The sequence below is a fragment of the Tympanuchus pallidicinctus genome, unplaced genomic scaffold (genome assembly GCF_026119805.1).
Source record: "Tympanuchus pallidicinctus isolate F22 unplaced genomic scaffold, pur_lepc_1.0 scaffold6, whole genome shotgun sequence".
NCBI classification, from domain to species: domain Eukaryota; kingdom Metazoa; phylum Chordata; class Aves; order Galliformes; family Phasianidae; genus Tympanuchus; species Tympanuchus pallidicinctus.
Genome location: NW_026294780.1, coordinates 7,731,271 through 7,748,110, shown reverse-complemented (window position 1 = coordinate 7,748,110; position 16,840 = coordinate 7,731,271). Strand labels below are relative to the sequence as shown.

At 36.7% G+C, this 16,840-nt stretch overlaps 1 protein-coding gene across 2 annotated transcripts in view; it reads left to right on the top strand.

Annotated features, from left to right (window-relative positions):
* Positions 1–16,840, top strand: part of GABRG3 (gamma-aminobutyric acid type A receptor subunit gamma3) — a 302,472-nt gene that overhangs the window by 248,638 nt on the left and 36,994 nt on the right. For both annotated transcript variants that reach the window (XM_052664511.1, XM_052664510.1), the window contains exon 6: positions 2,928–3,065. In XM_052664511.1, coding sequence (XP_052520471.1) covers positions 2,928–3,065 — 138 coding nt within the window. The remainder of the gene's footprint in view (positions 1–2,927; positions 3,066–16,840) is intronic.

The window sequence follows — 16,840 nt, the reverse complement described above, 5'->3', positions numbered from 1 at the left end:
TGCATCAGTAATAACTCTCTCTTTTGATGCAATATAGCCATAATACAGCCATTGTAAGAGCAGATGTCAGTATCTGTGGATTAAAGTCATGCTCATCTTCTGGAGTCAGTTCCTTACTATTTAGTGACGATAAGTAATACTTAAAGTAGTCATTCCCAAGTTAAAGCTGTCTCTGTTTAGTCAGAACTACAGTAGGAATAGAGTTTTAGAAGAACTACAGTACCGAAGGAACTTTCACTTGACTACATGCTACTCACAGGAACAAACAGCCATGCGTTGGATCATGTAACAGAGTTTCCCATATTACTGTAATTGATTTTTGGTGGGTTGGCCATAAGATGAAAAAGAAAGGTCAAAAATCTCCCTATACTGTTCTTTCCTCTCAAAATATTACTGAAGTCAGTGTGTGGCCAAATAAAATCTCATCTTCTCTGATGTTCTATATTGCTGGTCAAATTTATCCTGACGTATTGCAAATGCAATCTCAGTTTTAAAGACCCTAGTATTTTCATGTAGTCAATGTGATTTTAATGAAGGAATATTTTAGAATTCATTTGAGAAAAGGGGCCCCATCAACTGCCTACTACAAAATCTGTACATTCGCAATTTGGGCAACAAGTTCTGCATCAAGCTGGTGTATTGATTGCAAGAGAGCAGTGATTTCCTTTCCTCTGTATCAGGACATAAATCCATGCTAGGAGGTAGGATTAGGACCCAGCGCATACACCCTTGTGGTTCCATAACAGCTTTACAGGTTTCTGCCTCAGCCTCTTAGCATGAGGGCATAGCTGCCGCAACATGACCAGGGGGGATTTGATACCTCTTTCTTTCTGAAATGTAGAAACAAAAGTTTCCAAATAAAGCCAATTTGAGAAGGCTCCTGAGGCTTTCAGTTACACATTGTTTGTTTAGCAGGTGATCAGAGGCTTTCTCAAATAGCAGCCAGGCTTAATGGGCTGCATTAAAAAAAGTTGTCCAGCAGGAAGATAGAGGTGGTTGTCCCCCTTTACTCAGCTCTTGTGAGGCCCCATCTGGAGTGCTGTGTCCAGGCCTGGGGCCTCCAGCAAAAGAAGCATATGGAGCTCTTGGAGCGGGTCCAAAGGAGGGCCAGTAAGATGATCGGATCTGGAGCACCTTTCCTATGAGGAAAGGTTGAGGGAACTGGGATTGTTTAGCTTGAAGAAGAGAAGGCTCTTGGAAGACCTCATTGTGGCCTTCCAGTACTTGGAGTGTATAAACAAGAGGTGGAACAACTGTTTATATGGGTGGACAGTGATAAGGCAAGGGGGATCGGTTTTAAACTAAGGCAGGGAAGGTTTAGGTTAGATATCAGGAGGAAGTTTTTCACACAGAGGGTGGTGACGCACTGGAACAGGTTGCCCAAGGAGGCTGTGGATGCCCCATCCCTGGAGGCATTCAAGGCCAGGCTGGATGTGGCTCTGGGCAGCCTGGTCTGCTGGTTGGCAACTCTGCACATAGCAGGGGGTTGAAACTAGATGATCGTTGTGGTCCTTTTCAATCCAGGACATTCTATGATTCTATGATTAAAACAAATTTAGGGGATTCACTGTTAAAGCTTGGAGATCCTGCAAAGTTTTCTGTTCTTTCACTGTGCGTCTGCATCTTATGCCAGCCAAAAAAAAATTAACCTTTGAATCAGTCTCACAGCCTGGCACAACAAAATTGGCAGTGAAAATTGCTTGGCAACAAGAGTTGTTGTGGAGAATGGCAGAGCTTGTTTTTGTTGTCCACTTAGGTTCCTCATGCGTTGTTTCTTTATTCACATTCATGGAAAATATGTGGATATTACACTTGAATTAACACATAGTTATTTTCTGCAGGTTAGAATTGAGGGACTTGTGGGTATTTTTCTTGCTGTGTAAAGAAGAATAAATGAAGTCATGCACACCTTACAACAGTGCCCAGCAGGGTGGAATTTTAAACAAGACAAAGAAGACACATATGAGAAAATGTCAAGAAAGAGCACCATGACCAGAGAAGCAGTTTTGCAACACAAAAACCAAGTGTATTAGTATTCAAAATAATGATATTTATATTAACTGTCTTTGTTATTGTTAGGCTTTTAATTTGCTTTGTAATCTACATCTACTACATTAATTATTAGATGAATAGAAGTATATTGGATTATGCATTAGAGAACAGTCTAGTCTTAACTGGCATGGGCATACTGTTGTTTTCTAGATTGTCTTCTATTATGATTAGTACTAGTTGACAAATTGTTTTTGGACTTCTACTGAAAAACGCCAGTCTAACAAAAAAGGAAATTAAATATTGGCATGAGAATTAACTGTGGTTTCTGAGTACTAAATTGATAAAGACATTTATAAGCTATTTCAGCTGTGTAGGTCAGGTGAGGCCTCATTAATTATTATGGCCTTTAGAATAAGAAGATAACATAATCACTTTAAAAATCTCAAGCTAATTAAAAATGTGTTTTGGTTTGGTTTTTTTTGCACTGTTTTGAGTTAATTTCGAAAGTATAGCAGCACACACTGCATTATGTCTATCTTCACTTTTTAAACTTTCAGCTTTCCTCAGCTTTTTTTTTAATAATATAATTTGCCCTACTTTTTCAGTGTATATGTAAAGCAGTAAATGTACTGTGTCCAGACCGCTAATTAGTATAATCAGTGACATCTCTGAAGAGATCTACTTCTGATAGAATCATACTTTTTCTCCATTGAGGAAAATAAAAAAAATAATCGTGGAAATTCATAGTTTTCCTGGAATTACATCTCTATTTTTGTGTGCCTTACTACTCTTCAGTTGAACTATGCTGACAAAATCACTAGGTGTCAGATCGGAAATTTAGTTATTCTCAAATATCTCTGAATCAGCAAACAGATACTGTTGTGCGTCACCTTTTTTTTTTTTTAATGAAATGATACTTATTTAATTATTTTCAGATGGCTATCCTAAAGAAGAAATGATTTACAGATGGAGAAAAAACTCAGTGGAAGCTGCTGACCAGAAATCTTGGAGACTCTATCAGTTTGACTTTATGGGTCTCAGAAATACTTCAGAAATTGTGAACACCTCTGCAGGTAAGAATAGCAAAACTTATAAAACTTATAAAATTCAAAGAGTGTATACTTTATCTATGATTGAATTAAGCTTTGTGGTTACTCAGACTCTGCAGTAAGCTCCATAGTCATCAGTTGGTGAAGTCTTCTTTGAGTCATAGGAGGAACCTGCTGAAAGTAAACATCTGCTTAACTGATGGCAAATTTTTTAAAATCCTATTGTTATTATTATTAGCTATTCTAATTTAGGCAGTACTCTGTTACTGTTTGGGAAACACTGAGGCCAATAAAAAAATGATTAGTCTCTGAAATCACTGATGGTAGGTCATGTCCTACCAACTAACATTAGTAATTTATTCTCAGGACTGGATACTTTTTGTAATGAAGCATCACTAAAGCTTTAGTGAGTATTTGGGGTTTGTTATTTAGCAGAGCAAAATGTAGCAAACATAAGCATTTTCTTCTATTATTGATATAAATCTCTGTAGCCTGCATTTTTCTCAGGAATGCTAATTCAGGTGAATGAGCCATAAGTTGGACCGGGAGTTGGTGAATCATTAAAATATCTGTATATAGAAGCATATAGTTTGGAGAAATCTTTCAAGATTATCAAATCCACTCACCAACCTGACTGACTGAGTCACTAAACCTATGTCCGTTAGTGATACAAAGTCAAGCATGTACTTGGTGCCAAAGTATGCAGGCACTGCTGGTCATCAGAAGGAATAGGAAAGGTCTACTATTCCTGCTTTGCTCACATCTGGAGTGATGTATCTTCAGTTTGAATGAAGAGCTGCTAAATTCACTTGCAGGAAGAATTACACAGCTGGCCATATTAAGATGTTGATAGTGTCTTGGTAAGTAAATAGACCTACCAACCTCTTGATTTGCACAGGACAAAAGCATTTTTAGGTTTCTTTCAAGAGAGTAAATTGTTAACTTGGAACAAAAACAAAAAAAAAGTTTTTCCCACGCTCTTTTTCATATGCATCTAGTTCCTTTAAGATGAATGAACTGACAGAGTGTTTCTCCTATTATTGCTATTGCTGCCTATATTCACTCATTTTTATAGTGCAGTGTTGAATTGTACCTACTGGAGCCATCATGACACTTCTGTTCTAAAGTTATTAGGAGAGCAGAACAGGAGAATTGTGGCTGAAATTTTTTGGCAAACTGGCGTTTATTCAAACACTGTAAACAAAACTAAATGAAACTTGTCAGGAGGCTGTGGAAAGCACGCTGAGAGAAACTATGTAAAATACATGGGTCAGATAACCTACTGGTACTATTAGGTAGAAAAAATATTTGCTCGTATGGCCAGCAGGTGACTGAAAAGGGGCTCTCAGTCAACAAATATATGAAAAACAGGATGTTGAGTTTGCACATGGACTTGATTATTTTAAATTATTTTTTATAATAAACTCTCCAGGGGTATTTTCATTGCTTTCCAAGGTATTTTCAATGCCAGATTTACTGAATATTACCGTTATTTACTATTAGGATCAACCCAGAACCAGGGCTAGGGAAAACTAAATGGTACATTGGAAAAACTTGAGTGTGCCTTGTGCTACAGCATGATTCTCAAAATGGAGGGTGGGACACAAAGTCCACCTGGACCTATGGAATATGTCTCAGAGGCAAAATTTAAAATAACTCTACAACTATCTATTCTGAGCACAGAAGTAAATGTATGAAAAGGAGGCTGCACTGGGGCTGACCTTGCAACACTGCAAGTATAGAACACCCTTGATTTTGGGCTGCTTCCCAGAATAACTAGTTCCCATGGATTACCCTCTGGGAACCTATAGATGTTCCACCAGCTGCCATCTCACTGCAGAGCTGGGATAAAAAGAGCAGCATTATTTATAGTGTTATTCAGGTAATTGTTAGGAGTAACAAGATGGAGCTGGGAAAATGAAAGCAGGCAAGATACCAACAGCAGCTTCCTGACAGGGAGAGGTACTAAAGTGTCATCTGTTCCTCCTAAGGGAAATTATGAAATTTACTATTATGCAGGACATTAACAAGCAGACTAGACAAAATATGAGAAAATGTACTGCAGGGAATGGTCCTGCAGTAGCAGGAGATAGATTCAAAAGCCTAACATCTTTTTTTTTTCACATCTAACTTACACCCTTCTGCTGTTTTATGACACTATTATTTCTCACTAAAGTGTTTGTTCATCTACAGTATGGGAACTACCACAGTGTTACCTGCCTGTATCTAGTTCAGATATGCCTTTTTTAGCTACTTTTCAGCAGTTACAGTGATAATGAAGACAGACCACATTGACCACACAGCAACATGCTGATTTTCTTCTGGTTGTTTTTTTTTTTTCTTTTTTCTGTAAGCCAGTTCATTTTGGCCACAAAATGACTAGATTCTGTACTCAGCAGAGTTCTGCTAATTGATGTTCTTTCAGTCTTTCCAAGCTTTTTTTTTTTCCCTCCAAATATCTGTATAACCTTTATGTTAAACCTGGGCAAATTAGGAATTATGCAAGTAGGAAATCAGCCATAGCAAAGACTGTTTCTGATGTTTGAGCAAGATAAGAAGCTCTGTCACCTCTTGCTGTGTGCCAGCAAGGCAAAGCATTAACACAGTGGTGTGTTTTGCTTTTGCAAGGGAGCTGTTCTCTCTTACAATAATCTGACAACCAGGGAAAGTCCTCACTGCCATCTAGAAGAGATACTCAAAACTTTTTTTTTGAGGATGATTACTGCATTTCATGCTAAGGTACAAACATAATCTACACAACTGAGCTCACTCTGCTGGTGCTGTGGCCAAGCACCTTTGTCCTCCACTCTAAGTAAGTTCTCACTGTCAGGTCCTATCAAACTAATTCACAGTTACTGGAGAATTCCCACACTGTTGCCATCTGGCAAGGTACTCAAATACAGTAACAAGAGCACTTCTCTTACTACAATGTCAAATAAGGTTGACAAAGATAATTAAAGTAGGGGGAATATTAAGCTACCTGGCACTGAGCTGTGAGAGAGAGGAAAAAAAAAAAAAAAAGGGGGAGGAAATGTAAATAAAGAAAAAAACCTGAAATTTTAAAATTGCTGATCAGCTATTGGAAGGGTGATCAGAAAAATAGGAGTCAGAAAGAGAGCATCGTGCTTAAAAGCACACTGTGTATTTGCAGTATATCTTAGAATCATAGAATTTGGGCGAAGGAAAGCAAACCAAACCAAACCAAACAAAAAGCAAAACAAAAAAAAAAAAAAAAAAAAAAAAAAAAAACAAACCCACAACATTCTCATAATTGTGAAGGAATCTACAGGTAAATGTAATGGAGTGAGCTGTAGTGTTGCTTGTGCTTTTCTGCTATAATCTCCTCCACGGAAAGCCTATTCATTCTCTTTAAGCCACTCAATTTTTTACACTCCTAGATAAACACAAAGACCTTGCAGCTACTGAATCTCACTTTCATTTACTTGAAAACTTCTTTGCACCATACAAGTTCTATTTATGTTCTTCAGATGCCTGTAGCCTGAGAGATTTTTGCAGTCCAAAGGAGCCTTTGCATAAATATGTTCAAGCTAATACAACAGAAATAGAAAACAACACTGTGCTCAATTTAAAATCGCTAGTAGCAGATCATTAGAAAATAAATGCAGAGAACCAGATAGACAGTATTACTGCACCTCCTGAACAATCCCCATCAAAATCCAGGCACAATAAATAGCCATAATTGCTGCCATAAACAGGTATACCTTTGCAAATAGCAGATGAATGATGATGAATGGAGTCTTCTTGTCATACAACTTCTAAATTGTGTTGTATATTTTGAAATATTTTGAAGTTGTTTCAGCGTGGATCTCACTTTAGATGATTTTCTCAACCCTATGTCACAGTGCCACAAAGCAAGGTCAGTATCTGTTTTCACACATTTATGTGAAGCTGTGTGGGAAAATGCTAGTAACAAAACAATTTAAAGTGCACAGTCTGTTTAAGGAGACATTAAATGGCAAGTAAAATGCTATCCTGGAATAAAAATAAGAAAGCAAACACTGCTTGTATTTTAAGAAGATTAAAGTACCTACATAAACAGCTTCTGGTAGGAGAGAAAAGGAATATATACATTTCTGAAGCAAAGCCAAATTTCACTGTGGGAGCTCCCATCAGGTTAAGGGATGGGTTACGTGGAAACAAAGATTAGCTGACACTCTCCAGGTTTTTCTGAAGACTATCACATTCCCAGAGTCATTTGTGTGTTCTCAAGACAAATGTTTGGTTTTTTTCTTTCTCAAACACCCAATTTATTGGGATTTGTCTCAGTTGGCCATTCAGCACAGACTGCTGTTAATCAGATAACATTCTGAAGCAGACAGATGCCTCAAGTAATTTGAAAACAATGCAGATCTTTACCTACATAGCATTGCAAGGACCTGGCCTCTTTCTGCTAGGGTATCACATAAACTCAAATGCTTTAATTGTTAGGCTATATTTTCAAGACCTCATCAGGCATCTACTCTGTGTTGGCATTATTCCAGGTAGAGTTCCTTCCTTCCTGACTGATGTGAGCACTGAAGGAGAGAGAAAGATGATTGGGGTTTTTGGTTTTGTTTTTAAATCTGAATGCGTGAGTGTAGGTACAGCTGGATTCTAGCAGCTCAGAACTTGCTTTCACCCAGTGCCTCTGTATGTCACCCATCTGTGTGTGGAAAGAATTAATCTCAAGTTAGTCTCACACTCTATGAAGAGATGGAACCAAAAATGCTTTTGGTGGAAGAATTCTCTGTTCCTCTGCTCTTCATTCTTTGGTCCTGACATACCTACCTCCCTTGGCCTATTTAGGCTTCAAGTATAACCCACTGTCACAATTGCAGGATCTTCTTTTATATCTGATAGGTGTGATTGTTACTGTAACTGTCCTTAGGCTCTTGAATACTGGGGTCTGAATTTATGTCTAGATTCATAGCTTCTTGAGAATGCAGAGAGAGATGAAGTGAGAAAAATGTGCAAACTTTAAGGCTTTAAGAAATATGCAATATGTCTACCCTGCCTGGAGAGCAAAATGGATGTGCTGTGCTCGAATGTTGTGTTTACAGCTATAAATGGAACATGCATGGCAACTATCCTAGGCATTGATGTCAACTGTACGCTGAACGCAAAGGAGCTATCTTACTTTCCAAGCAGTTTGCCTACACACCAACCGCATGTGTGGTGGGGATGGTCGCTGGCACATGCTCACTCCTGAGCCATGCCTGGGAATCAGTTATATGACACAGACTGATTTGGGCCTGAACTGTCCTATTTTTCACGAAGACATTTGCCATGTTAGATGCATGAGAACATCAGTGAAGATGATGGTTCAGCTCAGACTTTACCTCACCTGGAAGCCAAGTACAAAGCTTTGACTCAGAGACCCCACTTAAATCTGCCACATTTATTTTATGATGTGGACAGACCATAAGTTCCTTAGATTTCAATTTCTGTTTTAAAAACAATTTTGGCGCTCGGCTGCCTAAAACATTCAAAAAGTCAGCAGAGTTTAGGTCACGAAGCACTGAGCCTCATCTGCAAAGGCTGCTCTGTGCCTTCCATGCTGTGAGAATCCTTCTTTAGTTTTTTTTGGCTCAAAGCTTGCTTCCTGAGGTATTTCTTGTGATAAGACTCTGAATGATTTGTTGAGGAGGCAAGAGACACATGCTCAGCTGCAGCCAGGGCTGTGCTTCAGCTCAGCCACACAGGACCACAACTGCACCTATCCTGGTCAGGGAGGGGCTCACTGTGTAGACCCCCAGCTTAGTCATACTCTCTGGAATGACTGAATGCCATAAGATTTTTTTTCTGACAGTTAACATCTATTTGTGAGAAAACAGAAAACTAGTCTGTTTATAAGAAGATTTAGCAATAATCTGTTCACTGACTTTTTATCTCTGATACAATATTTGTGGTACATCAAATCCCAGTTTAGCAGAGAAAATCAACTGTGTCTGTATTGACTTTTAAAATATATTGACACATCAAACGATAGTAAATCAGAGCAAATATTTTGGATAAGCTGTAGTTTTTCTAAGTGAAATTTGAACTTCTATTTTTTTTACAGCACTTCATCTTGCTCTGATATTGTACACTTTGTTTGTGTACAATTCTGTAAGTTTGCCATCACTTTCTCAGGTTGGAAATACAGTAATGAAATGGATGATTATTAATAATACTTTTAATAAAGTGTAACTGATGCTTATGAGAATCAAAACTTTTATATTGCCCTGAAAATCCAGCACTTGCCTGTCTCATTACAAAAACATCTCCCAAAGCTCATAGTAAGGTAGATTTTGAAGAGAGTGGTTGATAATTTGATCCATAGCCTATTGTAGACTATTAACTATTGTATTGTTTTGTATATGTATTAACTATTCATAGTTAATGAAACTTTCCACTGTTGTTGGCCTTAGAGCAGGCTTTGCTATGCGGAAGTCTGAAATTGGGTGTTTAATGCACTGCTCTAAGTAATTCTTCGGTCACTCACTAAGAAAACTCAGCTTAACAGTAAGGTGACATCAGGGTAAGTACATCATGCTCTAGAAACACTTTCCATCTTCTGTTTAGGAACAATGCAAATGATTATCAAAGCTGGTTGAGTGGGTTTTATTCCTTTTCATATTTTATGAGTGGCAGGACTGCATACATAACTGGCTTCATTTTTATTCTTTGTCTTGTGGGGACAATATTGCAGTGTTTCATGTATAGGCAAGTGGAGAGAGAGATTAGAAATAAAGGATCTTTATTTTTTGGTGAAAGCAAAAGAAAAAAGGTAGACAGTGGAAACATCAGAGGCAGGTCTTTGCCCACCTATTTTTTTTAGGGAAAATTTCAGTAGGAAGTTATTTTTCCCTAAAAAATAAAAAAATTCCCCATTGCTCTTGATATGGATTTCAAGTTGTCCTTCTTAAAGATTTTCACTTATGTGGAAAATTATGTAATGTTTTCATTTTCCCATTAGCTTTTTCTTCAGCAGGGTTTTTTTACCTGATAGCTCCTTATTTTGGAAGTTTCATATGTGTCTAACTTTATAATGTTCTTGAATTAATATTCTCATTCACTCCTCCATTGAAAATGTTTTATCTGTGGCTCTCCTGGCTTTTATTCCTACTTCAGTGCCATTAGAGTGCTGTATTGATGATTTAGGATTAACGCAATCAAAAGTTTTATATTAACACAAACTGTGAAGGTTTGGCCTTTACCCAAGGTTGCTACAATGTTATCTAAAAGTCTTTCAGAAGCAATTGCATTTAATTTAGAACCCATAGTATTGCGCAGGATATTGTCTGTTTTATTCACTGCTTAATCTACAGTCATAATGAGAATTTTAAGATACAAAGTGGGTTGATTATTCACACGTAGCAGAAAGATGCTAGGTGACTTTTTAGATTTTAGTTTGCCATGCCTTGAAGAACTGTAGCACATACTGGTTACATTTTGGCAAGTTTTCCCTAAAATTAGCATTTATTCTTTCACATCGGAGTCTTATTTCCTGATTCCTACCCTATGATGATGGTGATGCCTTTTTTACTTTTAGGATCCTTTTCGGCAGGTAGTATTCACAACATTCAAGTCTCATTCATTTCAACTCCATTTCAGTCAACACCTCTTTCTTCCTAATTACACCATCAAGAACCAAAATCCCCTCAATGATTAATTGCCCAATTCTGGATTTATCTAACATCTATTGAAGGCAATGTGCATTGTTACATTACCTGCCGCAGGTTGGCAGGTAAGAGCTATGCTATCAGGTAACTAAGGGAATAGTACACACTAGGAAAAAAGTGCTTAGGAAGTTTCCAAAGTTCCTCCTAGCGAATACAATCAAAATATTGATATAGGATTACCTGAAGCCCTTCTGAAATGTGAGGAAGCCTATCATAACCAGGGCTACCACAGCGTATCACACCAAACGAGAGGTGAACCCTTGCCACCTGCATCACATTTGGCAGTGACAGAAATCTGGGCTGGCATCAGTCATAATTCATTGTGGTGTTTATAAAATAAACTTGGCAGAAGATACCAAAATAGACTATCACTCATTACATCAGAGAAAGTAATTATAGTCAGCTTGAGAAAAAACTGAAGGTGAGGGCTAGAGTTTCATTACTTCCTGGGGGGGGGAAACACATGATCTCAAGTGTATCAGAAAGTAGGCAAAGATCTCAGAAAAGCCAGTGACTTCTACAGAGTTCTGCCAGCGTCCCTATGCTTCTGAGCAGATGAATCTTCCTGAATACGTTGCCTACTTGAATGAGCCTTGCAATTAAGTCTGTTTGGTCTCACTACATTTTGTCATACTAACCATTGGTGGAACTATAATAGTAGACAATATCCTTATTTAGAAAAATTCTACCTGATAATGGGGTAGATTTTTGGCAGCCTTGCTTAGAAAATCTTTCCCTGTTTTTCATAAAATTATAATCTTGCACTTATACCCAGTTGAGGGGAAGATTAAAATTATCATTCTGATATGATGTCCAAAGACTGGCATTTGGAAAACTGGTTTCAGCTATGTTCATCCGCAGAGTAAATGTTATGCAATCTCATCTACCTTATCTTTCTTTAACAGAAACAATCCTCAGCTATGTTTGTTTTAGTTGTATAAGTGTCTGTAACTGCTTATTCAATTTTTTCAAGTATATTCTTGGACCTTGCGATCTCCTGCCCTGAACAAAATCATGTATAGTTCTGTATAAAAGGAAAACAACATATTTTTAGTTGAGTTAAAGATTTTCATCTGAGAAGTACAGAACCACCACCCACATTCTAATTCAATTCAGTATTGCACTTAATTGCAGGCTCCTACATGTAGGAGCAGTTAGAGTGGAAAAAGCATCCAAAGAGTTTCCTGCTCCTCATGTTCACAGCTTCAGGCATGTCTTTTGCATACTGTAAACATTGTGCCAAATTATTCCTTCAGTACTATTGGTTCAAAACCTAAGTTTTGTAAGATTAATGAAGTAGGAGAATCACAGAAGAATTATAAAGCAGCTTGAAGAGAAAAAAAAAAATGCATCATTCACTAGTTACATGCAGCTATGAAACACATAAGAATGTTAAAAATGTTCTTAATTTCCTATCCATCTTCATATAGTAGTTGTTCACTTCTCAGAATTATGAAAAACTTCAGGCAAAGCTGAAGTCAAATTTGTTGATCATAGTTTTAATCTTTGCCTTGGTCCACTCTGATTTGAAATTCTTACCATCTTGTCATGTTTTTTTAAAGTGAGGATAACTCCTAGGAAATAAACACTGTTAATATTATATCAATTAATATGGCACATCTCTTAGCACAAAGCATTAGTTCAAATGTCTTTTGTAGTAATTTCAAGTAATTTCACCTTATCAACTCCCAGCCCATGTTCTTTTGTTTTATCCTTATTCTTCAGTTCTTCTTCTAAGACAAAAAGTGTCAATTGATTTTCCTAACTACTTCCTTCAAAAAGATGAAAACTTGCTAAATGTTACCTGTGTTAACACAAAAAGGTATGAAAAGAAAAGCATGTTCAAATGTGAAAAAAACTTTTTTGTAACTTCTTTTTATTTATGTGAATAGAAAGGTTAATTCTTAAAGCCACATCTTTAAGAGCCCTTCTGGAAAAACTGAGTCCTTGAATAGTTCTCCACAGTGCTTAAAGCATATCCTCAGCAGGCTCTGGACTTCATGTTTTACACACTTGGAATTTATTTAATTATTTGCTATTCAGGTTGCCTCCAAGTTGTGTCTGCTCTTGGGCCAGGCCTCATCAGAAACCTTCAAGGAGCAATTCTGAGCTATTTTTCTGTTTGAAGCCACCAGAGACATTGAAGCAGGGAGGCTATGTTGTACAGCAAGACTACACTTTCTGCATGAAGTGTATCCCTGAAGAGTGCTGTCAATACTGAGTTGATGACATTTCCCTCCATCTCCCCCAGAGAACTTTAGCAAGGATGTAGAGCTGACCTTAAGCTTCCTCTAGCAGCACTTAAAGTAGCTGACAGCTGATTTGGTCTTGCCACTCTACACTGCACTTTATAGGTGTAGCTTTTGGTTTCAGACATGTCACTAGAGAAAGCAGTAGCTCCTTTTGCACAGATGTATTCTCATGACTCACTTCAGAGCACAGGCTTAATCCCATTCTTTAATGTCATGCATTCAAAAATCAGATCCATTGTGGAATTTGCAGAGAAAAGATTATATGATGCCAATAAATATTCTATCATTTCTGGATGGAGCATTTCTTATAACATAATGAAATGTGAAATTGTGAAATGTTTTTCTGTTGTCATCAAACTTAAAATAAAACTGCATTTCATATAGGTTTAATCCTTCTGTGCAAAACAGCAACAAAACCACAACAAACATCTTAAAACAGGAAAAATTTTAAGAAGTTCAGAAAACATAGCAAAAAATATATTTTCCGTTGCTCCTGTTTTCTATAACATCCTTTTTATGCCCTTTACTCAAACAATTTCTGAAATGTGAGTGATTAGTCTAAACCTGGTTCTCAGTCCTTCTGAGGAAAGAGAAAATTACTCCTATATATTCATATGAGATTAAAAGAATAAAATTTCCTAAGACTGTTTGAAGCATGCTGATACCTTATTAAGCATTGCATTGTAAGTTAAATTCTGCATAACTGAATTCCTGAAGATGAACCTCTTTTGTGAGTCTCCAAATTCATGAGTAAAAGTGCATTTTCTCTACTGCTTCCTGAAGTATTTAACTAACTGACAAGAAATAAACCAGTTCTCAAGTGCTGCAATTTATGGAAGTAATAATTTCTTGAAGGATACTGGCATTGCAAACTCATTGGCATCCAAAAGCCCTTCTTTCCAGTGCTGGAAAACAAAACAAAACAAAACAAAAAGAATATTTTTGAAACCTACAGTTCAGCTTTTCTTGAGCCAATATGTCTTTGACAATAAGATTTCTGTAAAACCCTATAATTAGTATTTAATGTATTTTTATAATTGGTAATGACTCAAAAAAATATTGAATTCATTGTCTGGCTATTGTAAGCTCAATGCTGATCTCAGAAGATCATTGAAAGATGCTGTTATCACTTTTAGTAATCCTCAGCTATACAAAATGATGTAATTTTAGAGTTATGCTCTTCAGAAATTGTTTAATTTGAGTTTCTCTAAGTAAAGAAGGCTATAAGTCATTCCGGGGTAGAATGGAATAAGAAAAAAAGAAAAAAATAATGTTAAATATTTTTTATAGAACTTGTCATTTTGATTCATGTAGTTCATAAATCTTTGTGCACGTTATCACATGGGTTTGCCATTGTTATTGCTTCATGTTTGCTTTGTTCTTAAAGTCATTTGTTACTTCCCATTTAGGAAAGCTGTCATCCGGTTAAGGCACAGATAATGAAGTTTTGGTCTACAAATCATAAAGGACTTCTTAATAATGGTGCAGTTAAATTATTCATTGAAGCTATTTAGCAAATACTAAACAAATAACAGTACATCCATTTGGCAACAGTCAAGGTGAATTTGAGAATGAGATGCTAACCACAAAGGGGATGAAATATTTAGCCTATCTTATTTCTTAATTACGATCTTAAAATTTTAAACATGGAATGGGATGTGTTTCATCAAAAGTAGTTTATGGCTCCTGATATTGGGTCAAATCAGCGAAGACACATCGTAAATAGTGGAGATCACTAATAACCTCACTGTGCCTGTTCGGATGTGATCAGAAATGCAAGGCTATCTCTGCATAGATCAGTTTTCTGCTGGTTCCACTCTGACATATCAAAGGCAAATCTGCTTTCCACACCTACCCTTTAGGCTTCTTTCTTTTTTTCTCTCCTTTCCAGTTCTTCATTGTTTTTCCCATTACTCACTGCTTCATGTCATCAGGTGTCCAGTTATCAACATTGGATAATTATATCACTATCATTAAGAGAAAACCAAACTTATTTTTAAATGGTTAAATGAGAAAGTGAACTTTTAAATACTTTCCTGCCTCTACTCCTTTCTCTCTTTAGAAAATAATTAATCTTTTGGCGTCTCCAAATTTTCGTGCTACAAAATCAATTCAGTAAGCTTAAAGATGTAGACTTGCTTTTATTTTCATCCTACTTCTAGGGACACTTCAGGAATGTGATTTACAAGTAGGTATATATTATAAGAAGACCTCTAAAATCAGGAAAACATGGAGAAATAAAGGAAGTAAGGTACTGGGTTCTCTCAACTTTGAATCCAGTGCAGTAACTTGCACCAGGCTGAGGCAAATGTAAAAGTAACAGTCAATCACAATGCAGTATCTAAAAACATTTTACTTAAGTTCATCTACTTCATAAAAAGACATGGAAACATATTTTCAGCCTCAGCATTTTTACTATATGTAGTTAAAATGTACTTATTTTCCTCTGTAGGTGTATTTATGTCTTTTTTTTCCACTAAAAAAATATAAAATGGTTTAAAGAATCGGAGGCTGAAGGAATAAAATGGAAGAAAGAAAAAATATTTTGTTCTGCTGCAATGTAGAAATTTTGAGATTTGCATCTAGTAGCAGTTAAATATACTTAAGGAAAATTAAAAAAAATTAAAGTTATGGAAGAATCAACCAGAGCTAAACCAAAACTGGAATGTCTTTTTATAACAGTGTCTGTGGAAACACGTACTGTTTTTATTGATGAAAGAGCAAAATTTTCTCCCTCTGCAGTTCCACGTAAATGCAGCCTCAAGCATTAGTATCACAGGATCTCTGATGATTTCTAGCTTTGATTTTCCAGTTCAGATTTTCGCTAAGTTGACAACCTTAGCATTAATAATGAAAAATGGCAGTGCTATTAATCAAACATATTCAACCACCCAAACATCATTAAAGTCTGATATAATTTTATTCAATGAATACTTAAGCACCTGGAAATGTTTAGACCTCTTCTCACTTTTTCCTGAAACTAGTAATCCAAAGATGTCAATCATAAACAGACATACTCCAGTGTTTCCAACACTATGGTTTCATCTTCTGCCTCTCTGTTAAATATCTAAGATTTTAAAAGTTTTGGTTGGTGGGGAATTCTGTTTAATGCTTAGTTTCTTATTCTAATCACATGAGCATCCAAAGAAATCATGCTTCCAAAATATTAAAGAAGAAGGAATGAATTGAAACATTACAAAATAGTGAAAATAAATGTATATTGAAATAAACCATTTTGAGAAAGAAAGCTAGCAAAGTTTTAAATGTCTTCACTCTGCCTGTGTGAGGTCACCCTGTGAACTGAGGCATGCAGGGAAGAGCTTGTACCTTATAGTTAATAAATCCAGAGGTTTGGCTTTACAGGGAAAATCCCTTACCTTCTTCTATGTTTGAGGAATTTGTGGGCCCAGTCCACAAGTGTGTTAAGTGTCAAGAGATCACAGAAAAAGAAACATAATAATGCCCTGTATGTCCAGGAAGAAGTGAATATTTTCCAGTTTTCTCTAACAGTAATTAGCCAGAAAGAATGTCTCATATGGTGATTTTGCCTCATTGCTGTTCATAGTTCATTAATAAATTAATTAAACAATCTTAAAAGATCAGAAAGCTGTGGATAGTTGGGCACTAATGCCATTTCATCAGTGCCATATTTGAATGACTAGGGTGTAGCGCAATGAGGAGGCTTGGAGGGGTTAAGAAGCTGGTGACCTGATGTAGGACCTCTTTGTGTAGAACAACTAGGAAGTCAGCTCTGAGAAAAGGCTTTGGAAAGACGCAAAATATAATAAGCTTGGTGGAAACACTACAGTTCTGTTGAAAGCCTAGAAGGGAGTCCAAGACACTCGGATATCAATAATTCTCTGCTGTCAAGAAAATACCTGTG